At 39.4% G+C, this 25,896-nt stretch overlaps 1 protein-coding gene across 1 annotated transcript; it reads right to left on the reverse strand.

Moving 5' to 3' along the window:
* Window positions 1–9,105: 9,105 nt before the first annotated feature.
* Window positions 9,106–25,774, reverse strand: htr3a (5-hydroxytryptamine (serotonin) receptor 3A). Its single transcript, XM_050040225.1, has 9 exons — window positions 25,498–25,774; window positions 23,287–23,450; window positions 21,091–21,135; window positions 20,522–20,631; window positions 20,259–20,428; window positions 17,493–17,653; window positions 13,193–13,403; window positions 10,209–10,445; window positions 9,106–9,999 (listed from the first exon to the last, which is right to left on the reverse strand). Exons 1-9 carry the CDS (start codon window positions 25,565–25,567, stop codon window positions 9,689–9,691), a joined length of 1,479 nt encoding a protein of 492 aa, XP_049896182.1. The 5' UTR covers window positions 25,568–25,774; the 3' UTR covers window positions 9,106–9,688.
* Window positions 25,775–25,896: the final 122 nt, after the last annotated feature.

Below are 25,896 nucleotides of genomic sequence, written 5' to 3' on the forward strand. Positions count from 1 at the left end.
TGCCTTTTTTCATCAGTGTCTGATACCGCAAGTCACTGCCCAAGCACAGGATTTTGACGACTTCGGATTGAGATCACTTTGTTATGTTTTCTTTAGAAATCAACAAAATTATTCGATTTAACGTTGCCAGAAACTGTAAAACAGTAATTATCATCGGATTTTCAAATTTCCGACAGTCCTTGGACACATCAGGTGCGGCAAACGCTTCAACACGTTCTCATCCCAAGTAGTCACATAACGCCGCTTCATCAGTGGACTTTCACATCTACACATTACACGTTTGGTATCCTTCTACGTCTGCTGTTGATGTTACGGGATGCCAACGCCGCGACGTCAACAAAAACACATGGTTAAGTTTGGAAAAAAACATCATGGTTTGCCTCTTCATTGGGAGCAAACACCAGGCTCCCGGATGATAGCCAGGGGTTGTTGGTTCCATCCAATGCCCTTCCAACCCCCCTATAGTGACTTTACAGGTCCTTTTATTATGTTGTTACTGGCAGCATTTCAAACTGATGCCGTAGAACTGTGTATACATTTTGTATAAACCCAGTCTCATTCAGAAGTCAGCAAATACTGACACTTGGTCAGTGACTTCCAGTGTCAGACACCGACGAAAAAATCTCTCCTTTCATGTCGGCATGATAAATGGCCAGTCGGTTGTTTAACGGTGCCTGGTTGCATCGGGGAAACACAGTGGGACAACAACATAAGTTAAGGGGGCATGAGTCTAAGTAGTCTAGTGAGTCTTGGCGCTTGGCATCAAAGTCTGACACTGAAATCACTAACAAAGTGGCGGTATTTGACAACTTTGGAATGAGAATGGGTTAAACGCTTCCATCAGAAAAAACATGACGAAATCTGAGCCTTAAATAATGATGTTTCATCTGTCACTTTATTCTTTAAATAAATTTCTTCTTTAAAATTTGCCCAAAAATAAACTGTAAAAAGAGAAAAGTCACACCCCAGCCATCCCCCTCCTCTAATAAATAAAGAACAGTCCCTTAGCTCTGCTGTATGTAACCTCTGGTTGTTGTAATGTGGCTGGTATCATCCTTAAAACATAAACTGATGCAAGAAAGCAGAAAGTAACATGCGTTCGGTTGAATTATCCTTTCGGGATCATTTCAAACCACAGCACCTGACTAAGTGCCACCACTCCCTCTCGACAGCCTGCTGCACGTTTCCACAAATGTTCACAGTGGAAGCGCATTCAGCTGTCTGGAGTCGCACTCACCACCTGGCTGTGATGTGCTAATGGTAACTACTGCAGCACATCAAGCCTGACTGCCTTTTGTCTGTTCTGCCTCTTGTGCCATAGAGGTCACAAACGCTATCATTAGATATGCAGGGCGTGCGTATGTGTGCACCTTTATTGTCACACACGCATGACTGTCATTATAGAGGAAGCGAGCCGAGACGCAGGATGTGGAGCTTGTGCGTGGTGATAGATTGACCTGAAAAAGGTTTAGATGAGTCTTTTTGTGGCAGGTTGTCACTCATGTTCACCTCCCTGGTTGTGTTTTCATTGCTTTAGGAGTTAATTAAACATATCATTTTGTATATTTGCTCAATCTCAAATCTAACCGGAGAAACATTTCAACTCACAGTAGGAACTGAATGATGTCTCGTTCCAGTGTGTAAGGAAAATACATCACCAAGAGCAAAGTTAAAGTAATAATTTAACATTTAAGGAGGTCCACTTCTTACCTGTCTTTCGAACAGTTAAGTACAGAGCTGGTGTCAGATTAGCATAAAGGCCCAGACCAGCCTGTTCTCATTCCTAAGTCGTCAAATATAACCGTTTTGCTGGTGATTTCGGCGTCAGACACCGAAACAAAAAGGCAAATTTCGTGGCGGTATGATACACCAGCGTCAGTATGAGGTGCCGTCGGTAACAATGTAAAAGAAAGAGCTGAAAATGAAATGTACAGCCTCTGCGCAGTAATGCATACAGACTTTTCAAAATAAATGTACTATATTGGTAAAATATGTTTATTGTTTATTTCCTTTTGCAATAAAAGCATGTGGTCACGTTTTAGGCAACAAAAGCATGTGGTTAGGTTTAGAAAAAAACATGGTTTGTCTCTACGGTCCCACAGGAAGCAAACAGCTGGCTCCCCTGTGATAGTCCAAGGTTTGTTGGACCCATCCACTTACAGTCCCGCCCGTCCTATAGAGACTTTCCACGTATTTATATTACGCCGTTATCATTTTAAACTGATGCCCTATGGTGGCGTAATAAAGTTACACCACCTGGCAGTCGATCATACCACTGCAGGGCATGAGAACACGCTGTTTAGTTTGGTTCATGTACCATCCACTAATATGCAGGGGTGGGGTGTCTGACCTGTACTACAGGCAGCCACCAGGGGGCAATCCAGGTCTTTTAGCCTCACTTTTGGGGAATCGTCATGTTGTATGGTAGGAATCAACACATTCTCATCCCGTCCTTGTCACATATCGACGTTTGGTCATGGACTTTCCACGTTGACATATGACATGCAAGGTACCCTGTGCCATAACCTGTCGAGCTACCTAAATACATGTTTATTTTTCATCCATGTGTTCCCTGTTTTATTTTGGGAACCACTGTTTCGTCTCATCTTAGATCAGATCCCACGCCCTGTCAAGTTTCCCTCCTTTGTGATTACTTGCCCCGCCCTAATGTTTTTCACCTGTGTCTCAATGTGTTTTATCTGTATCTCAATGTCTTCCTTGTCTTAGGTTATTTAAGTCCCCGTCTTCTCTGTTTGTTGCCACATCATCTTTACCTTTGAGTGAGAGTTTCAGCGTTTCCCTAGTGTTCCTTGTGAGTGTGAGTTTTTGACTGTTTTTTGCCTGTCGTATTGGATACCTTTGCCTGTGTAACTGACCACCCATGCAACTTTTATCCGAGTCTATGAGTCTACTTCGTGAGTCCATCCACAGTTTGTGCTTGACACCCAGGGTGTGTTTGTTGTTGAAGTTCTGGGACGCCGTGTCAATTTCAGCCTGTTACATGTATTGTCGGTTTTGAAAATACACTTCTGTTTTCACAGGAAAGGTACAGTTTGCATACAGTCTCTTTTAAAAATGGAGCACTACGTCAATACAGCACCATGGATTAACGTTTCTTTCCTCTAACAACAAAAATGCATGGTTGGGTTTAGGAAAAAAGAACAGGGTTTGGCTTTACAGTCTTACAGGAAGTGAACACCAGCCTCCCAGGTGAGAGTCGGTGGTTATTGGACCCATCCACCATCCCTCATGCCTGCCCTACTCAGACTTATGCCCCCTCAACATATGTTGTTGTCCTGCAACGTTTACCTTGATGCAGCCAAGCGCTGTTAAACAACCACAGTGACCAGCCACATATCATGTCGATGTGAAAGGACGGCTTTTTTGTCAGTGTCTGACTCTGGACGTCACTCACCAAGTGTCGGTATTCGCTGACTTTGGAATCAGACTGGGTTTTCGGGTCATAACACAGTCGCACAGCACCAGCCATGGCAGTATGATGCGCATCACTATGAGACGGCATCAGTTTGAAACACTGCTGGTCACAACGTAATATAAGGACCGGGAAAGTCACTATAGGACGGGTAGACGGGGTGGTGGATGGGACAAATGTGTCGAGCCCAAACCATGATGTTTTTTCTAAACCTCACTACATGCTTTTGTTGATGTCCCAGCGTTGGTTGGCATCCCGCAACATCAAGTAGAAGGACACTGAGAGTGTAATATGTAGACGTGAAAGCCCGATAACAAATCAAGATATGTGAAAGTCAGGGGTTGTTGGACCTATCCACCACCTCTCCTGCCTGCTCTGCTTTGACTTCCACCACCTTAACCGATGCTTCCGTGCACCGTTAAACAACAGCAACCCCGCCGCGTATCATGCCGTCGTGAAAGGGCAGCATTGTTCATTGGTGTCTGACGCCGGAAGTCACTGATCAAGCGCCACTTTTCAGTGACTTCGGAGTGAGACCAGGATGTTGGAATAGTCATGGTTGCCAGAGGATAATTCAAAGCGATTATCGTGACCTGACCTTTCCCCTGGTGCCACCATCAGGCCAAAGTCTCCACATGCTTCCCAGAGGATGAAGCCTGTCTAAAGGCATAATTTAAAGGTTGATTGTAGGGCTGAGAAACTGTTCTGCACAGTCTATAGGACAAGCATTAAACATTTAATGAGGTTTGAATGCTGCATTCACACCGTCAAGGCAGGATGTGAAAAACCAAAATAAATCCATCACCTTTTCCATCCTTTTAATTGGCGCAAGCAGCGATTAAATGCAATGACAGAGACATGTTCTAACACCACTGCGGTTTTGCGCTTCCTGCTTGAGTTTAACACGTGACATTATATATTGTATGTGAAGTAATGTGATTTACTGATGTGCTAAAACATGCAAACGTGTGCAGTATGCTCCTTTAATGTGTTAAATGCTCCTTTAATGTGTTAAAGTTTAAAGCAGCATAAGTCATTTCGTCCCCAGTAAAGCTTGAAAAGGCGAGTCTGTCTCTGTGTGTCCAACAAACAAACATCACATCAAAAGTGTCTCCAACGCGTCCCAATAATACCACTATATTTGCTCATTTCCTCTCTCTGGCACGCAGGATCAGATCTTGACTTCAGTGTATTGGGAACTAATGAGGCAGCTCTCCACTTTCCCTCTCCACTTATGCACTCACTCCAAAGAATTACACCCAAAACACATGGCGGCTCTGTGGTTATTTTTTCGGACTTTTTTTAGATTTTGGCAGAAAAGAAAAACAGGAAATGAGAGGGAAAAAACTCTCATTGTGAAGGGTTTTGTTGGACTTGTTGCTTCAGTGGGACTTTGATCTTATTTTGGGGTTTTAGGAAGGAAGGGGCAGGGGGGTGGTGAATGGTTTGTCAGGGTGGTAATATGAACAGTGAAGGGCCTTTGTGTTGCAGCGTGAGGATTCAGCTCTAAACTTTGACCCACTAAAGGCTGGAGTCTTTAGGCTGCCAGCCTTTGCTACAAAAATGACGATCATCAAGTTTTTAACTTCTTTATCAAACCAAATCATGTGACATCATGGCAATCATATCTGAGGTCTGGTCAGGGTGGCCGCTACGCGTGAAAATGTGTTTGCCCTTGACATCCTGTCTCACGTTATCTGATGTCTTTATTGGCTCATATACAGACAATTAATCAGTTGAACAAATATAAAGCTAAAGGATGTGTTATACAGCTGATGTTTACTTTAATTAGTACACGAAAAAACATAGGAATGTTAATATTACCTAAATAAACCGAGGAGAAAAATACCCTTATATCTTCACTTACATTTGTTCACACGTGTCTGATATGTGAAACACCGTATTACAAAGGTTTAAAATGTAAATTGTCTTCTAATTTCAGGCTGCAAAGTACTTAATGAGGGGCTGCGGCAGGGGCCCTGTGAGCTGGAGGGGCCACCTAAAGATACGCCTGTGCTCAAAGAAGAACTCACAGTAAATAAAAATGGTGCAATTTTCTATATATGCCCTCTAAAAGGCAAACCTATCTCCATCATGGCTTTCTGTTTTTGTAAAATAATATCAATCTATAACAAAATGATATGCTTATTCTACATACACTATAGAAAATATAATCTAACCCTCTGGAGTCCACAGACACGCCGGTGCGACCAAATCACATGACCGATTTAAATTGACGTAGCAGCAAGACGCAGCCTCGCTGAGTCTCCGTTTCAACTTGTGTCGAAAGTGTGAACTTCAGACTATATACCACTTTTAAATTGTGTTGATAGGCTAAGTAAAACCAGACTTATGATAAAAAAAAATTATGCCATGCTTTTTCCTGAATATTGTCGTCACGTTTGGTGCAGGAACAAATGGTAAAAATGGGCTATTCTAACGAAAGTGCTCGCAAGCAGAAAGAAACATGGCCTCTTTGCTATTGGTGGTGTTCGTGTGATTTTAGGTCCAATGTGTTAATACAGTATGTCATACATAAATAACTAAAGTCACACAAGGTTGTGCTGAAAAAAATGATACCAAACAAGGCAAGATAGGTGAAATTTAAAGGTACAATGAAAAGTAGTCAAAAACAGTCAATTATACCCTTGACCACAAAGGGTTAACTATAAAAACTATTTAGTTCAACTAATAAATTCCTGTTTTCTTTTGTAGTTTTTGTCATTTAAAGATTGCTGGGTAATATGTATGTTACCTGCATATGTTACTCTGCGTTCCATAAAGTACGTTAATATCAGCACAATAAGTAGTATCTACTAAACTGGATTAAATTTACACAGATTGGCAATGCCGCTATTTTGTATAGCACGTCTCATACACAAGGGAAATTCAAATTACTTCACAGAGCAATATAATATAAAACATAATGAAAGATACAGAAAAGAGTGAAGAGAGAAAAAAGATTTAAAATGTAAAATTAATTACAAAATGATTCACTTTTTTTTTTTTTTTACAAAAAAATCACAATTACAAAAATAAGTGCAGACAAGAGGTGCAAAGATAAAAAGACTATTTAAAATGACTGAAAATTGAATTCAAAAATAAGTTTGCAGTCCTTACAGGGTGGAGCAGGCAGTGTGATAAAGGAATGACATGTTTGTGTCAGAAGATGCAACATTTAGATTTAGTATAATAATAACAAATAAACACACAAACAGATGGAGACAGTAACTGTCACTGTATCAAAACAGTGTATAAACAGTATGGCGTGTGTCTTCGTATTCTGAGCATACAAAGTATTTTATCATGGTAAATTTGTTATTATTACAAAACAATAATCCCCTCCTAAGGCTGTTCTTGCATACTTAACTCTTGCATAAGAATTCCAAGGTGACTACTCACTGTCCACACAGAGCATGACTGGGCTCTTCATTGGAACCATACAGATTTAAAACAGGTTAAACTTCACTCTAAAAGATCTCTGGGGACACAGCAAGTCTTTTTGGAAACACAAAATACACAAAAAGAAAAAGGGGTTTCATTTGTGTTAATGTATTAGTTCCCTTTACATGCATTTAAAAATATTCTTACGAACAAAGGATTTAATATTCAGTGACTCAGTTGTAGCATGAGAGAACCTGTTGTGCCGCTCTGCAGCTGAGGGAGACTGATGCTGTTGTGCATGGTGCCATCCTCTGGCTGCTGGGGTGAACTGCAGGAGTTAACTCATGATGATGAGCTGTGTGGTGTTTATACTGATATTAGCAGGTTTGAGGCAGATTATGAGCAGTTCATTATTGTGGGCATTGTGGGTATTAAACACCTCAAATCTCAGAAAAAAAATAGAATATCAGCAGTGAATGGACACATTTCACAATGGGGTCAGGAACCATGTTAAAACAATGTATTTGACATAATTTACAGTCCTCTAAACTGAGGGACTGTTCGTTATTTATTTGGGGGAGGCATGTCAAATAATTTTTTTAAGCACTGGTGAGGGACATATGTTTTTATTTTGGCTCCAGGGACAGACATATAAATGTAAATGGTTGTATTTTGTATTTATTTTATCCCAGTTTGTAAAGAAAATGTGCATTTGGAAGGCATGCTTTTTTGAAACAATTGCCAAAATTCATTCAAAATCATTTATCACAGCCAGAAACTGTAAGAACAGAAATTATTGTTGGATTTTCAAATTTCCAATAGTCCTTGGACACATCATGTGCAACAAACGCTTCCATCAGAAAAAGGAAAAAAAACAAAACATAACCAAATCTGAGCTGAAAATAGTGATATTTCTGTTATCTTCACCCTCTAACTTTTAACTTTCAGACATCAAAGGGTAAGTTTTAAAAATCTAATTAGTAATTTATGGAGGAGCGAGGGTCAAATACTTTCTGCCAGTCACTAAGGGAGGCTCAAGGAAAAATATATAATAAAAAGTCACACCCTAACCACCGCCCTCCTCTGATAAGTGAAGAACAGTCCCTAAGTGAGGTTTTAATGCAGCGCTGAGTAATTTCATGGAGCGGTATTAGTACTTCTATTGCAGTAAAGGATCTGAATACGTCTCACACCACTGCATAGAATCTATCTTATATATAGACTATAAAAAAGACGTATTGTATCTATGTACCCATTTAAAATGTACCTAAAAATAAACCAAGTTAGAACCTGTGAGTGCTAACGCCACAAAATTTCAGCTGAGGAAAAATATTTGTAGCACTGGGGAGGGTCAAAACAAATAAATTTAATTTAATTTAATTTAATTTAATTACATTAAATAAATAAAAGAAGCCACACCTCCCCCCTGATAAATAAAGACCCGTCCCTAAAGATTAATCAGTAGTAATTATCTTGAACACTTAAGAGGGGGAAATACAAATGCTAAAGAGTAAAGTGTGAAAGTCCAGTTGGACAAAATTAAATTCAAAGTGAGGCTTCATAAATAAACAGCCAAAGGAATAAGTACAAATTAAAATAAATGAACCAACTGGATTTAATACTTTACATAAATACTGCTTATTATTTCATAATGTTTATGATAGCTATTTTTTATCTTAGGTTGCAACTTTAATTTCAGATTTCATTTTCCAAATCTATTTCCACATTAGCAAGTCGTTCTTCTTTAAATAAGAATAACATTAAAAATAATTCATAATAATGACATGAGTTTTAATAGAATATATCATAATATGTTCCTGTACTGCTCAATGTGATTTATTTATCTGTATACATCTGACATTTTGCATTTATTCAAATATGATTTATTAGGCCTTTCCTTCTCTTTTGTGGTATATAATTCTCATCTCTTGTTGACACAGCACAATTGAATAAAAAAATAAATAACTAAAATAAAAATATGATAATAATAATAATAATAATAAAACTACAGCACACATCTGCTACTGTATTTGTAAAATAAAAATAATCATTGTGTATAAAATTACAGTCGTTTTTGGACAGATTTTATTACATAAGGTGACACATTGACATTAAACATTACATTGATATGTATTTGAAACAGTACAAGTTTCCACAGTTTTACATAAAGACTTATGATTTACCATCACATGAAAATAAACTAATAATATGCATCATACTTGTGTATATGTATCTGAGAACACATTCAGGGAAAGGGGGCATGCAGTCAAATGTCTCAATAATATACATGTAGTGCAAAACAGGTCATCATATGCATTTATTACATCAATATTATAAATTCGTTATTTACTAATTTTATATATTCATTCGTTTTTTTTTCTTTTTTAATCTATAAGCTTGTCTCTGAGTCCAAATTTTATTCCTAAACTGCGTCATCAGTGCTCCATATTTTCATACTTTGACCTTTATCCCAACAAACTGTCTTAGCTAAAATATCTTTGCTGTGTTACCACTGTCGTCCTTTTAAATCCTTCATAATCATGGATAATAATTAAGTGTGTTGGTGCATTGGGCGTCTGAGAAAGTCTTGGCCTGGCCCTGAAAACACCTCAGGCTGCACTCACATCATGGAACTTTAAAACTCTCTGATCAAACCTAAAATGATGATAATAATATTTGTAGGGATTTGGTGGCAAACCCAAACCTTTGTACATATGTCCCACATACAGGACGCCTTTCCCTGTTCCAATCATCTGCGAGTGCCTCCCTGTATCCACTGAGCTACACAGGGCATAGAGCCAATAACTCTGGCCCTCCGAATTCAGTGCTCCACCCACTGAGCTTGTGTCCACAGCGGTGCAGGGGTGAGCCTCAGGCGACCTGCCACACTGACCACAGCGTGCCCAGTGTGATGCTGTAGGCCACCACGGCCACTAAGTAAACTCTGAAGAGCAGCACGTCCAGCACGTAGCCGACCTGCAGCCACTCTTTGGCGACCTCCCGGCACCTGTCTCTCTTCTCCAGGAAGTGGCGTATGGCTGTCACTTCTTGCAGGATGTTGTCCATGACGGGCGGGGTGGGGTCCCTGGAGGGGGGCAGGCCCAGTCCGAGCAGTCCGCCTTCTCTGTCGTGGTGGCTGAGCCTTCGGCCTATCTCACAGGTGTGGTGGAGGGTGCACTGGGCTGCGGGATGAGACAAGAATAGGCTTCATTTAACTTGGAAAACTGTGTTTCATCGAAGTAGGTCTAAGTGTTAAAGCAAAGGGGAAAAAGCTTCCTTCCAGTGCGGTTAGAAGGGAAACATTTAGCATTTGGTTTGATTAAAAACTTGAATACACAAGATTAAACACCACCGTTCTAGGCTCTCTTGCCCGCTTTCACCTGTAGCTTACCGGTCCCATAGTTGTTATCCTTGTAGTGCTCCAGGTCGGCGCCCTGGGAGGACAGTGAGGAGCAGAGTCGGTGCTTCTTGTGGATGCAGAAGAGGACCGGCGCTCTTTCCAGCACCAAGTACCTCACCCAGTGGGGCACAGGGGGCTGCAGGTCCTGCTTGTGGACCAGACGCACAATCAGCACGGTTTCTGTCAAGCTGATCACCAGGAGGGCCATGCAGACCACGAAGTACACACCTACATAACAGGTAAGACGAGACAAGGTGTTTGATGATGATGATGGCAAAAGTTTGGGCACCTCAAGACATTTGAGCTCTCAGACAACTTTTACCAGGGTCTCAGACCTTAATGAGCTTACTAGGGCTCTGGCTTGTTCACAGTCGTCATTAGGAAAGGCCAAGTGATGCAAATTTCAACTGATTCCTGAAACCTTGTCCCATCAATCAGCAGCCATGGGCTCCTCTAAACAGCTGCCTAGCAGTCTGAAAACTAAAGTAACTGATGCCCACAAAGCAGAAGACGACTGTAAGAAGAAAGCAAAGTGTTGTCAGGGAGCTGTTTCCACAGTTTGTAATGTCATTAAGAAATGGCAGTTAACAGGAACTGTGGAGGTCAAGTTGAGGTCTGGAAGACCAAGAAAACTCTTAGAGAGAGTTGCTCGTAGGATTGTTAGAGAGGCAAATCAAAACCCCTGTTTGACTGCAAAAGACCTGCAGGAAGATTTATCAGACTCTGGAGTGGTGGTGCACCGTTCTACTGTGCAGCCACACCTGGACAAATATGACCTTCATGGAAGAGTCATCAGAAGAAAACCTTTCCTGTGTGAGAAGTTTGCAAAGGAACATTGAAACAAGCCTGATTCTTTTTGGAAACAAGTTAAAATAGAACTTTTTGGACACAATGAGCAAAGGTATGTTTGGAGAAAAAACTGTTAAACACGGGGGTGGATGGATCAAGCTTTGAGCTTGTGTTGCAACTAGTGACATGGGGAACATTTCACAGATAGAGGGAAGAATGGATTCAGCTGAATTCTGGAAGCAAACATCACAGCATCTGTAGAAAAGCTGAAGATGAAGAGAGGACGGCTTCTACAACAGAACAATGATCCTAAACACACCTCCAAATCCACAATGGATGACCTCAAGAGGAGCAAGGTGAAGGTTTTGCCATGGCCCTCACAGTCCCCCGACCTAAACATCATTAAAAATCTGTGGACAGACCTCAAAGAGCAGTGCATGAAGATGGCCCAAGAATCTCACAGAGCCTGAAGCCTTTGCAGGAAGGATGGGTGAAACTACGACTACCTGGCAACAGTGATGGATTAGTATAGTTTGGGATTGGGGGTAGTATGGAGCTACATTAGGGTCAAATGTTTTGTACTTGAAAAAATAAAATTTGAAACTGAAAATTCATGTGTTGATCTTGAATTTTGAAAAATACAACAATGTATTCAAAATAAAAATAAGTGTATGAAACGTTTTTTCAGGTTAAATATAATTTTGATTCACTTTGGTAATTCTTTTGAATGAATAATTTATTCTTATCAAAAACGACCCCTTAATGTTTGTTATGATTTCCCAAAACTTAATTAACATTTCTCACCTGTGTGCTGGATGTATGGGCTCCAGCAGATTGACCCGACCGACTGGACGCCATCATCGCAAGCAAAACGGACACTACGCTGAGTTCACAGTGCTATATGGAAATCGGACATATCAGCACTTAAAATGTGGCTGTTGATCTGCAAAATCTGGCATAATTTATGGCTCTTATACCGCAATTGGTACTCAGTACTGTCTAAAACAGATTTCTAAATGGAAGTTTGTCACTGGCATCAATTTTTACACTGCCAATCACATGAATATGGTGTATACAAGTGTTGAGTCAGAATTGTTTTAGTTCCTACGTTCCCTGAAGGCACTGTCACTCATGATTCCACACCCCTCTCAGTTGATGCCACGCCCCCCACGCCACATCAAGGTCAAAAGTCTGAAACTCAAAAAACAGATTTGAAACTGAAAAAAGATCTGAAAGTGAAAAAAATAAGATTTGAAACTGAAAAAAATAAGACCACAAATGTTAAAATATATATGCAAGTGAAAAGTGAAAATAAATTATTCATTCAAAAGAATTACCAAAGTGAATCAAAATTATATTTAACCTGAAAAAACGTTTCATACACTTATTTTTATTTTGAATACATTGTTGTATTTTTCAAAATTCAAGATCAACACATAAATTTTCAGTTTCAAATTTAATTTTTTCAAGTACAAAACATTTGACCCTAATTTGATTTCAACTGCTCGAAATAAATAAATCAAATTAAATTAAAATTCGCCAAACAAGAAGTGAAAGACTCTTTGCTGGATACAAAAAGTGTTTAGAAGCTGTGATATTTGCCAAAGGGGGCGCTACTAAGCACTGACCCTACAGGGTGCCTAAACTTTTCTTTTTTTGTTACTTTGAAACTGTAAAATATTGAAATTAAAAAGTGGTCTTCCCTAAAATATTGAAGAAATGTGTCATCTTGAACTTCATGTCTTTTGGAGTTTTCATCCTGGAGTTTGCATGTGCGTTAACTTTCAACAATCAGGTGGATTGAGCCTAAATGTTTGTGTTCTTCTGTCATAGACCTGTGATATGATGGTAATTTTTTGAGGATGTTTTCTTGCTTTCCACCCAATGCATGCTGGGATCGTCTCCAGCCCTCCAAAAACCTGAAATTAGTGCTTGAATTTAGTCTGAGTGTGCTCTCAGAGCTTGTTTTGCCCTCGCCAATCTGTCTCGGTATGTTTGACTTGCAGATTAACTGCTGCTCAATTTTGTTCGGCGCTCTCCTGACATCATAGTTTACCAACCTTTTTTTTTATCCCACATGAATTCAGAGGTAAAATAAGGCTAAATATTTTAAAAGCATGAGCTGACACTGCAGGAACCCTACTGTGAATGCAAACTGCTGATAAGCAGTAGCAGATCCCAGTCACCTATCAGCGGGGTTCCTATGGCGGTGGCAGGCAGAGTGTCAGATACAATGATGAGGAAGACAGAGTAGCCCAGCAGCAAAGTGATCTTGAAGGAAACCCTCTCTCCGCTGTCTGGTGGCAGATAGAAACCCACAATGTCCATCACCATCAAGAAGATACTGGGCAGCAGCAGGTTCACGGTGTAGAACAACGGCCGCCGCCGGATCACCACCTGGGAAATGAATGTTTTGAGTCAAGTTATAATGTCAGGGGGCTCTGTCCTAAGATTGTCAGTAATTAACATGTTGAATCTCTTGTTTTACTCCGTGCAGAACCAGAACTGTTGAAATTAAAGCTATATCCATCATCCCAGTAGGTCTGATCAGTATTTTCTGGTAGTCTACATAGTGAGTTTTGGTTTCCAGTTTTTATGCCAAAGGTTAGTCACATCCTAACTCCAGCTGTGAACATAACACACAAACATGAAATATCAATCTTCTCTTCTGACTTTCATACAGAATGCAAATAAAGCATATTTCAAAAAAACAACTATTTGGGCCCACAGTTATTTTTATAGTTAGCAGCCCAGGCGCGTTATTAAGATTTGAGGACAGTGGTGGTTCAGCTCTGACCTCTGCAGAAGGGTCCAGGGGATCCTCTCATGCAAAATCATCTTTATGAACAATCTCTTTTGGTGCACTATAGCATCTTGTTTACCCCTAAAAACTCTTTTTAAGACTTTATTTTCCAGAATAATTATGGATTGTGATATGAAGGGGCCTCCCTAGTGTAGTGGTTAGAGCACTTGTCTTCCATGCCGAAGGTCCAGGATTTGAATTCTGCTGGGGTTGACGTCATCAAACGCATACAGTCGCAAGAGGTTCCCACCACAGAATCAAACGGAATCAGATTCCTTAAAGAGTAACTCCGGAATCTGAGCCAAGTCCTCAAATGAGTGCGCATCTCAAGCCTGTTGTAGCCGGGAGGTTCCAGACATTAAAACAAATGGTTAAGATTTTTAGAAGTTGGTTGTTGGTTCGGGCATCAGGCATCTCATCTGGATCCTCCTGGACGCCTCTCATTAAAGGTGTTCAGGGCACGTCCCACTGGTAGGAGGCCCCGGGGCAGACCCAGGACATGCTGGAGGGATTATATATCTCATCTGGCCTCGGAACACCTTGGGGTCCCCCAGGAGGAGCTGGAAACAACACTGGGGAGAGGGACATCTAAGATGGTTTGCTTGGCCTGCTGCCCCCGAGACCTGGCCCCAGATAAGCGGATGAAAATGGATGGATGGATGGATGGATGGATGGAGGGATGGAAACAATACTTTGCAACTGCTATCATTAAATTTGCAGAATTGTGAGGTTCTTGTACTTGAGTATTTACATTTTATGCTACTTTATACTTCTGCTCCTCTACATTTCAAAGGGGAAACACTGTACTTTTTACTGCACCATATATTTCTGCTTCAGTTACTACGAAAAATTAGATATTACAAAATATAATCAACTAATGAATAATGATGATGAAAATTCAAGATCAAACTATCCAGCAATATATAAAGCATTAACAATGAGCTCTTCCTTTACTAAAACTTTTATTCAACATTATGTTATTTCCGAGGGCTTTAATGCATTAATGAAATAACATATCATTAGATCTGTTTTGTCTTGGGGTTTTTTTTAGATCTGGGGCTAATCATTAAACAAGCAGGGCTGAAGCCTCCACGCCCAGGCCTAAAAACTCTGGCGGCATTTTCTTTAAGTTCAAATGTTGTGAATAATTCAGTTCCAAATAAAATCACAGACAAATATTTGAGATTAATTTAAAAAAAAAAACAACAACAAAAAAAAAAGCAAATACCTTTACTTTGGACTCTTCGTTTTCATTGGTCACTATCAGATGTCAGTCAGTGACACCTGTTGTGATTGGCAGACGGTGCGGAAGTGAAACAAAGAGGGCGGGGCAAACAGCGCAAATAAACGAAGGAAAAAAGCGGGTTTCGGTGAAATAGATGGAGGAAAGTGTTAGCAAGACTCCAAAACGCAATTTTCTCTACTTAATTACGGTTAATTAGCCTGAAGGTTTGTGTTCGTGCTGTGAGCGGGAAAGCTGTGTGGGTCCTCTGATGAAAACACCTGTTGGAATTTTAATGCGCAGTTTGTGACCCGAGATGCGTTTGAGGAGCTGGGACGAAAGTTTCAGCCTCTGCTGCCTGCGACAGAAACTGCCTCTCCATGACCGAAGAGAAATGTGAGTTGAACTTTATTTACTTTCACTTGGTTTAAATAAAGAGGACACTACTGTCACAAGACATCTGAGACACATACTCTACAGGCCTGCAAGATTTAACTTTATTTATTCTGTGTGTGAGGACAGGGGAGACTCAGTCTGCTGTATGACAGAGCTCAGGTGAAGGCAACAATAACTTGTGCTTAAAATGTGCAAATCTTAGTGATAAAAACTGCCACTGACCTGTTTATTTTTGGTGAGATGTTGTGAGCCTGTCTTTGCTTTACATGTTTAACTTTGCTAGTTGTTGATATAACATTTACATATTCAGGTATGACCTCATATTAAAGGAGTCTGTCTTTATTTTTGAATGGATGTAATTGTCTTATTCTGGTGTTTTATTTTGGAGTTGAATTTGAATTGAGTGTAAAATATAATTTGTTAATCACATTACATTAATTATCAGTAAACTACCATAAGACAGGGTATTAGAGGTGGGAATCGCCGGAAGACCCATGATACATTGTTATTGCGATATTGCGATACGCTGAGTATTGCAATAAAATTTATCATCTTTTTTCCCCAACTGCAAATTATTTCCCCAAAGGAAAGCTTTGTCAACCAAGTTTTACCTCCTAAGATAAAGTTTTCAGTCTGTTCATCGACATCATTTTTATTGCAGCAATATGTAACACAGAGCAGACAGACTGACCTACACCGTCATAAAACCTGTCAGAAATGCTGCATACACCTGAAAGACTGAACTGTGGGCAGATTTAATGCTCTCTGAGAGGCCAGATTAAACACCTGAGCCAAACACTTCACATGCAGGCATCCCGCTAACTGAATGGTAACACCCATGTTCGAAGTGTTGTCTGTTAAATTCTTGTGCTGCATTTTGCAGGAGGTGTGCAGTGTTTGCTCCGGTCTGACTTTGATGTCCTGCTCTAGTTTGGAGAACGTGAGACAGCAGTCTCCTGTCCTCTGTCAGACGATGTCCCGTTATAGTCACATATGAATCCACTGACCTTGACGTCCAGGCGTCACAAGTTAACGGAACCCTTCCTGCTGTACTCAAAAGATTCCTCAGCTTTATGCTTCACTTCTCTGTAGAGCTTGGGTACAGCTGTGTTGGTCTTGGTTTTCAACAGCGCTGTGTGGACGCTGATCTTTGCACATGAAGTAGGTGATGGACTGTGTTATTTTCTTCGCTCTCTCACAGTTGGATGGTAGTTTTGTTGAGCTAAGTGTGTCCAGTGTTGGTTGATTTTTAGGTGGAGCTGGTTTAGTGTTAGCTTGGCCATCAGCGGCTAATGCTAACTCTGGATGGTCTAGTGTGAGGTGAGCCCTCATGTTTGTAGTATTCCCAGAATATTTTATTCTCATATGACACTGCTGACAAATCATATGTGTCGTATCCAAGTCCTCCTTTCCATCTGTGTTAAAAAATCCAAAATAAGTCCAAACGTTTGATTTAAATGCCGACAGAGCATTTCTGATTTCTTTCTCCAGTGCCTCCATCTTTGTTTTGACAAACTTACTGCCAAATGTCGCTTGACTGAGACCTCTGCTGACCTCACCAGGAAAAAAAACCTCAGCACCATCTAGTGGAGCGAGAAAGCAATTGATTTTATTACTCTAGTACCAAAAGTTCCAAAATTAATGATGTACTATAAAAGGTCGATACTTGGTGTCTGTGTATCGATACAATATCGCCACGCAAAATTTTGCGATACTCTGTTGTACTGTTTTTTTCCCCCTCCCCTGGTAACTTTTGTTAAGTACTTAACTTTACATTAAGCACATAACATGACAACGCCCAACCATTTTTCCCATCTTTCCCTAAGCCTAACCTACATAACTTTCTGTTAACGTGACGAGTCCTTTGGTAGGACACTAAGTCATTAGATTTTGTCTGACCCGTTGTCTGAGGATAAGTTGTGTTATTAATGGGAAAACAATAAAGTTACAATAACAGCAGTTTGGCAGGTCTTGAGGACAGAGGTCAGAATCTTCGATACAAGATGCACCACCCCTCATTTATGCTACACATAGAAATTTAAATCTTAAAATATCAAGTACTCACATGAAACTTCATCTCAGCGTAGTAGTCATCATTGTCCACACTGAAGATCTTGTAGTTGGACAGTATATGGAGTAGCTCCCACTCTCCTTGGTTCATGAAGACGCTCTTGTCCTCCCTGAGCTCCTCGGGGCTTCGCATCAGGGTGATGTTGATGTCATCAACTACAGATCGAACACAATGTCGGGAGCAGCATGAAACGGCCATGGCAACAAGTTACCTTTCACCCTCCACTCTGCTCTTTAAGCACATGTCACAGCAGGGGAGAGTTCATGGATGCACAGAACAGAGCGGTTGTTCCACTCAAGCCTTAATGAGAAGAGCTGAAGAGAGAGATGGATGTTGTTTTCTGATGCCGGTGAATATTTTTCACCATTCTGCCAGAATTACATCAAGGGTGACAAAAGGGCAGATTATTAGCATCATCTAGAGAGCTGCACTGGGATGTTGCTAATGTGAAGTACCTGTAAGTACTTCAGAAATGTTTTACATCTTAATTATGAGATCTAGAATGGAAAATGCACTGAGAAATGATAGTTGGACACCTGAACTATTTTTCATACCAGTTGCCAGAATAAAAACTGGCAACATACATTAATGCAAACTAGGGATATGTAACACTTGTTTGTTATTATGCAGCGGATATGTTAAAACTTTGCAATGCTGTGGTTAATGTGATTATGTTTAGGCACAAAATCCACTTGGTTATGGTTCCAAAAAGATCAGGTTTGGGCTAAAAATACCTGCTTCTGGTGGCACAGTCATGCCTGGAAATGCTGTTGATGTCTCGCTAAACACCTGCTTTTGGTGGCACAGTCGCAAATGGATATGCTGCCAAATCGTTTGCTGTTGGTGGCAAAATCACAGCAGGAAATGCTGCGATGCCTAGCTAAAAACACCTGCTTTTGGTGGTGCAATCACGGCTGGAAATGCTAGTGTTGTCTCACTAAAATACACCTGCTTCTAGTAGTAATCACTGCTGGAAATGCTGTCCAATGTTGTTATTTGTTGTCTCAAACAGTGTGCAACTGGCAGCCATATGACCAAGCAGTCATGCCATCCACCACCCCCTTGTCCACCCGATGACAAAGTCAGTTCATATACATATAACCAGAACTATGTCACCCCAGAAATGTTGATAAAATGTAACATATCTGTGGTTTGCAGAAATGTACAATGCAAACATTTTTGTCAGTATTAGTTTTGGGAAGGTGTTTTAGAATCTATATTTGTATAAAAGACTACTGTTATTGTAGGCCTTGTATTTGTTTGTTTTTTTTAAGATATTTTTTGTGGGCATTTTTTTTTTGCCTTTAATCGATAGGAAAGTGAAGTGTGAAGTGGGGAGAGAGAAGGGGAGTGACATGCAGCAAAGGGCCACAGGCTGGAATCGAATCCAGGCCGCTGCGACAACAGCCTTGTACATGGGACACTTGCTCTATCCACTAATCCACCGACGCCCCTGTTCCAGGCTGCTTAAAGTTTACTTGGTTTTTTACTTTTTCTATGAGTAATGAGAACATTGTGCACTCAGAGCTGTTAGTACAGCAGGTCAACGCTGAACCAGGAAGTTGGTCTGTAAACTGCGATGGATGTTTATGAACAGTTTGGGGAATTTACTTTACCGATCTCCATTGTTTTTTTTCTTGTGAATAAGTTTGGCTAACCCGGGGGTTTGTGTACACCATGTCTGTTTATGTTTCTTGTCCTGTTTACTTCTTTTCGGTGATGTTGCTGAATTCCCAGATTTCAGCATTTAACTTGGTAAATGTTATTATTTCTTATAGAAATGATGGGTAGAGCTACAACAATAGGACCTAAATTATGATCAATTGTGACTATACTTTAATGCAGGTTCAAACTTGTTAATATATGCATGTTTCTGATGGTAGTGGGCTCCATTCTGTGTTTAGTTTGGAGTTAAAACAAAGCAAACAGTGCCTTACCTATTGCAGTTATTGCATTGTACAGCAGTATTAGGAATAAACCTTATATTATAATATACCTATGTAGTTGGAAACCTTATTTTTAGAAACCTTAACCTGTTAAGAACCCTTAACTCATCCTAATAGAGGAAAAATACTATATACTTTGTGACTTTATCAAATAATGAAAAACAATTTCAAGAACTAAAATCTATGGCATCAAAGCCACAGTTGGTAACTTTTATGAAAATAACGTGTCATATTTGCTGAAACTGTCATAATATTCTAAAAGAAGTACAAGAGACTGATAGTTTGCAGAAAAAAAATCATGTCTGTTCTCCTCTTCTTACTGCATCTAATGGCTTTCACCAGAATCTACTGCGACACACCAAAAACAACCACTCATAGCTGATGAGTCTCTAACGCAGCTGTCAATCACGCAGGGTTGCAACGGTTTGAGATTTTCACGGTACATTAACTGTCTCAGAGAACATTATGCTTTTACGGTGTACAGTATTACTAGGAATGCACAATATATATCGGGCTAATAAATTATCAGCCGAAAATGGGACATTTTTATTATCATGCATTATTCTGATAATTAAAATTATAGCCGATAAATAACGCTGATAAGCCAGACTGCTTTCATTGGATTAACAAGGTCAGCTTCTACACACCAGACACAGTGGGTGGTGCTACATGTATCTTTAAACTTGGTTTGCGAGGCACCAATAAACACAGAGAAGAAAAACAACAACTGCATCTGATCTCCAACCGCCCGTCACCCCACCAGATTAACAAACTTCCTGAAAAACTTCTATGAAGTAAGTGGAAAATGTCTTACTGGTATGAAGCCAGCTCTGGAAGGTGAGGCTGCATTTCTGAACATCAAATGGGAAGTTGTAGATGTTGAGGGTGCACGCTGTGACCACCTGGATGGGCTTGTAGTTGCGCACCAGTCCATCATGTGTCACATAAACGTATGGTATGTCTGGAGACTTCCCCACATCGACACTGTTGAGACAAAAATATCAACAACAGCTTGGCCAGTCCTGGTGGAATAATAGAGGTAGCAGAAATATTTGTTTCAACAGCAGCAGTTCTTACAACTCATTGATGAGGATGTCCGGCACCCACACATTAGCAGTAGGAATAGAGACTTGTTTGACTTCATCAAAGTCTTCTGGGTTCCACACCAGGAATTCATCTGTCCAGGACTAAAATATTGAAGAATAGAAGAAGCTTAATGAGTAACAAATTTTTAGAATAGATATTTTCTTTGTTGCACTGGTGCTCCATAGTCACGGTTTGGAGCCCTGAAGGTACAAAGACACACCTTCCTCTGCTCATGTTATTGTCAGTTTCATTAAGTTGAACTGTTAGCGCGGTGCCGTTAAATTTATTCACTGTAAGCTGGAGATAAACAAACACCTCAAGTTCATATATTAATATTATTTACAAGTTGTACTGGTGCTCCATGGTCGCAAAATGTGATTAAATAGTCACAGTCTAGAGCCCTGCAGATGAGAAACACGCCTTACCTGCTCACACACTGTCACTCAGAAAAAGTTATCTGGATGAGAGATTCAAATCAAAGTAGCTGTGTTCCAGATGTATCTATACAGCACTTACAGTACTTGTTATGATTTTTGGAAATTCATTTCTCTTTGTCTTACCTGTCTGTACCACACATATGTTGTCAGAACCTGGTTCTTCTCATCCTGTTGTGGAATACAAGGAGACATCAGAGTGTTTAGAGAAACAATTTATATATTCAGAATATTAAAATATGGCTGAAACTACATATTTAAATAACATTTGAATTAATACAGCTCCAGTTGAAGCTTCAATTTGAATAATTCAGAAGTATGTTAAAACATATTTTTCAACTTTATTAAACCTATTAGGTCTTGGCAAAACTCCAGGCCACACCCTTTTTTGAGGGATAGAAAACCAAAGATGCTGTAGACTTCAACGCATTTTAACATCCATCCAGCCATTTTCATCCTCTTATTGGGGGCGGGGTCGCGGGGGGAGCAGGCCAAACAGAGCACCCCAGATGTCCCTCTGCCCCGCAACGTTTTCCAGCTCCTTATCGGGGACCCCGAGGTGTTCCCAGGCCAGATGAGATATGTAATCCCTCCAACGTGTTCTGGATCTGCCCCGGGGCCTCCTACAAGTGGGCCGTGGGTGGGACACCTCTAACAGGAGGCTTCCTGGTCAGATGCCAGACTCACTTCAACTGACCCCTTTCGACGTGACGGAGCAGCAGCTCTACTCCGAGCTCTCTCTGGAAGTCCGAGCTCCTCACCCTGTGTCCAAGGGTGTTTTCACACCTGCCCTGTTTGAGTCTGTTCAATCAAACTCAAATTTGTTTGCACGCTAAGTGCGATTCCTTTGGGCAGGTGCCAACACAGCAATTGCACTCGGGTGTGCTCCACAACAAACGAACTCTGGTGCGGTTCGTTTGTTGTGAGAACGTGTTCCGACCTGGATCTGAACCAACTGCAGTCACATGACACATTGTTTGGGTTAAACATGAGCATGTTACAGTCCTGGAGGATTATTAATGTGCACCTCCTCCTGTACTGCCTTAATATGCACATTCAGCACATCCAATGCATCAAAACATTGTTTTCTAGTTGGAGCCGCGCCTCGTTTTCAAACTGTATGGTTTGACTAAAATGAACAATGACAGCAATATAGTCCACGATGAGCAGCGCTAAAATCAACCTGCGTAGTTGTCCCTCCATTGTGACATTAGAAAGTGTCACATTTATCTTGCAAGTGTACTCTTCTTCAACGTTTGCTTTACTTCCTGGATTTTTCCCACATGGAAATTCTGACCAATCAAGAGCAGCTTTCTCACACAAGGCATTTGATCTGGTCCTCTTGTAAATGCTGCCATGAGAACATGAACCAACTCTAGGCAATTATACAACTTAGTGACAAAATTAGTCCCTGATTCAGACCAAAGCAAGACAACTCTAGGTCTAAAAGCACCCTAAGGCTGAGCCCAGATGCCCCATGGAGGAACTCATTTTGGCCGCATGTATCCGCACTCTCATTCTTACAGTCACTACCCAAAGCTCATGACCATAGGTGAGGACCAGTTATTCGAAAGCTTTGCCTTTTGGCTCAGCTCCCTCTTCTATATTCTTCTGAATATATTTCAAACACTAGCCAGAACAATGGATATTCAAAACTTTCTTAAAACATTTAGTTAATTCCAAACCATTTCCAGGCCCTGAAAACAGTTTTTCTAATTTTATAACTTTTCAGGGAATTTCATGACCGTGGTGACCCTGAATGGAGAATCGTGACAAATAATTGTTATCTGAATGTTGATTGAAATGATCAGGAATATCTTAAACATCTACTAGTTTATGTGGAAAGTTAAATGAAAATGGGATTGGGCATACTCTCCATTGAACACAATATAAACTGACAGGATTGAGGTGGTTGCTTTATTTCTTAATCTTAAGGCCCAGTCTTGCCTTCTTGGAAGAGAGTCTCTTTTTCAAGATTAGTGTTAAAGCATATTTCTAATCAAATGTGTTAAATGAAATTAATACACAGCAAACCTGAGGTCAGGTCAAGCATATGAAGGCAGTCTGCAGCCCTGCAAGAGGTTAATCCATCTGCTCTGCTGTGTTAATTTAAGTGTTGCAAATCAAATGTAACCCTGTAACGCCTCAGTTAGGTGTGCACATGTTTGTATGTTTAATTGCAGATAATTATGCAGATTATGTATGGCATATAAAATGATAATTAAAGGGGTCATGACACGCATGGTAAATGATGTAAATAACACAGTGAAGCAAGTTAGTGTGACGTTCTGGATGTTTGTTCATTTGTGCATCATAACTCACCACATTAAGGATGGAGTAAACCATGAGGTCGATGGCCACTATGGTGGACGTCCTCCAGTCTTTCACCGGTCTCACTCCCTTCTTATACCCCGCACTAAGAAACTCAGACAGGCGCACTAATGTGGCGTTGGCAAATCTTCCTGTGCTGCTGCCCAGTTTCTTCACTGCAGATGTGTCAGATATTAATCGTTTCATGTGCACTGACATGAACAAGTCAAACATACAGTGTTTATCTCACAGTGTCAGAAAGAGTGGTACATTTAAAAAAAAAAAAAAAGTCAGTCAAAAGCGATAAAACATATTATAGCATAGTGTTTTTTTATCAGTAGGCCTGCTTTCTTAATGTAATCTCCATTAGAATAAATAGCTTTTTGTTTTAATAAAATTTGGTGAATTCAAATTATTCTTAGATATTGGTTAGTACTTGCAAAAACATTTTTCACTGAAAAATTTGATTTAAATTGACCAACAACAAAAAAACAACCAAGTATCATCAATTCTATTCAAGTTGAAACAAACTCAAAAGAAATTGTCATAAAGTGTGAAATAAAATGATGCTTCATTTTGAAATTGAATTTACTGAGTGTGGTCCCAGCTGTTTTAATGTCACTTTTATAAATGGTAGGCTATATGCCACAGGATATTTAATTAATAATTTCCATGTAATGAAATGTAATATATTTCAAGTCACTAACTTTAAAACAAGCTTATCTTGATTGTATGCAGTTTTATGTCATGTCAGTTTTATTTAATTATTATTATTTGTTTGGAATTTTAAATATTTATTTTGGTACTTTTTGGACTATGTTTATCAAATGTCTTTATAAATGACAGTATAGAAAAAAAATGAGAAATCAATTCAAAATTTCTTGGTAACCTTCATCGAATAATCCACCATTGTGACCAAATAACATTTGTAAAAAAAAAAAAAAAAAACCTAATCACAGCAATTTACCCTTTCAAAAACATTTGTAAAATTAATTAAAAAGAAAAACCGAATGACAATAACTCACCTTACTATCCAAATAACAGTATTTGTAAAACTTAAAAAAATGATTACCATCATTTAGCTTTTAGACTAAATAACCATAAAAAACATACATACAAAACGAATCAATATTTGAATATACAAATGTAAATACATATTAAAATACGTTTAATATGATATAAATAAATATGTATAATAAACAATTCTTACCAAATAACAATGAAAAATAAAAAAAACTTTAAAAAATAAAAAACTACTACCAATACTTTACCTTTTAGACTAAATAACCATTAAAAACATACATACAAAACAAACAATATATAAATATATAAATGTAAAAAAAATATAAAAATAGATATAAATATATATAATAAACAATTCTCACCAAATAACAATAAAAAATAAAAACTTTAAAAAATTAAAAAACAATAACAATAATTTACCCTTTTGACGTAATAACCATATTTGTAAAACTTAAAAACAATAAATAAAAACAAATCAATCATTCACAGTTTTGACCAAATGATATTTGCAAAACTAAAAATAAAATTAATACTAGTAATTTGCCTTTTTTTTTTCAAAAAACAACTGTATTTGTAAAACTAAAACAAAGAAACACCAAATCACAATAATTTACTTTTTTATCCAAATAACAATTTTTGTAAAACCTAAAAAAAATTATCACGATAACAAAACACACATAAGAAATACAAACATACTGTGTTGCTGCTTGTTGCTATTTTTAATTCATTTTTTTTTATGATTGCTTTCAGCAGTGATGTTTTTTATTTGATTATTTTGATGCCGTCCTTTATTGTGCTCACTGTTTTACACACTGTTGTATTAATTGTAAGTCACTCTGAAAAAGAGAGAGAGAGCACTTTCACAGCACTTTAATGGTGATATGCTCTGATATCTAGATACTTTTCTCAAATGAACTTAAATGATTCTGTCTTGTAACGATAAATCAAAAGATTTTACCAGAATATGAGAATAATGATATTGCAGTCAGTCCCTTTGACAATGAGTCACACAAACCACATAATAATATATTTTTGGCCATCAGTGTTATCACACCTATCCTCGGCAATTAAACAGGCTGTAAGACTCAAATTTAGCTGTCAAATTAAAGTGAAGAGACTTTGTAATGTTCAAGGCTTCAGTAGTTTAACAGTAAAAAATACTTTAAAGCACATAAGGAGTGTAAACAGAAGCAGCCGTACCTGTACAGGCTCTGGATGCTCCTTGAATAAGAAGGAAGACGAGTGCCGTCCAGGCTGATGAGACTCTCATGGTGCCAGTTGACCTGTGTTTTCTTCTCCTGCTGTGCAGTCCGCCTGCTGCTCTGATGAAAGGCCTCGGGATGCCTGACACCCATATCCTCCATATCCATCCACTATATCCATCACTTCACTCTCATCCACCATCAAAACCTTGTTAGTGTCACTCAGCTCATAAGGGTGTATCCATCTGTGCTGACGCCACTCCTCCCTGTTCAATACAGCAGCAGCTCTGTGAGATAAATGAAGCTGAAAGACTGCAGAAATAAAAGCCGGTGACCGGATCGTATGTCATGTCTGAGTAATCATTTAATTAAGTGATATGCCAGCACCAGGCAGGCG

The sequence above is a fragment of the Epinephelus moara genome, chromosome 3 (genome assembly GCF_006386435.1).
Source record: "Epinephelus moara isolate mb chromosome 3, YSFRI_EMoa_1.0, whole genome shotgun sequence".
Classification (NCBI taxonomy): domain Eukaryota; kingdom Metazoa; phylum Chordata; class Actinopteri; order Perciformes; family Serranidae; genus Epinephelus; species Epinephelus moara.

Bases quoted from the DNA above. Each gene is read 5' to 3' on its own strand.
- htr3a (XM_050040225.1), bottom strand. From the start codon at position 25,567: ATGAGAGTCTCATCAGCCTGGACGGCACTCGTCTTCCTTCTTATTCAA. The intron at 20,429-20,521 runs GTAAGAACTGCT...TTGTCTCAACAG, and splicing joins GACATCCTCATCAATGAGTT to TGTCGATGTGGGGAAGTCTC. The intron at 10,446-13,192 runs GTGACTGGGATC...CCTGTTATGTAG, and splicing joins CATAGGAACCCCGCTGATAG to GTGTGTACTTCGTGGTCTGC.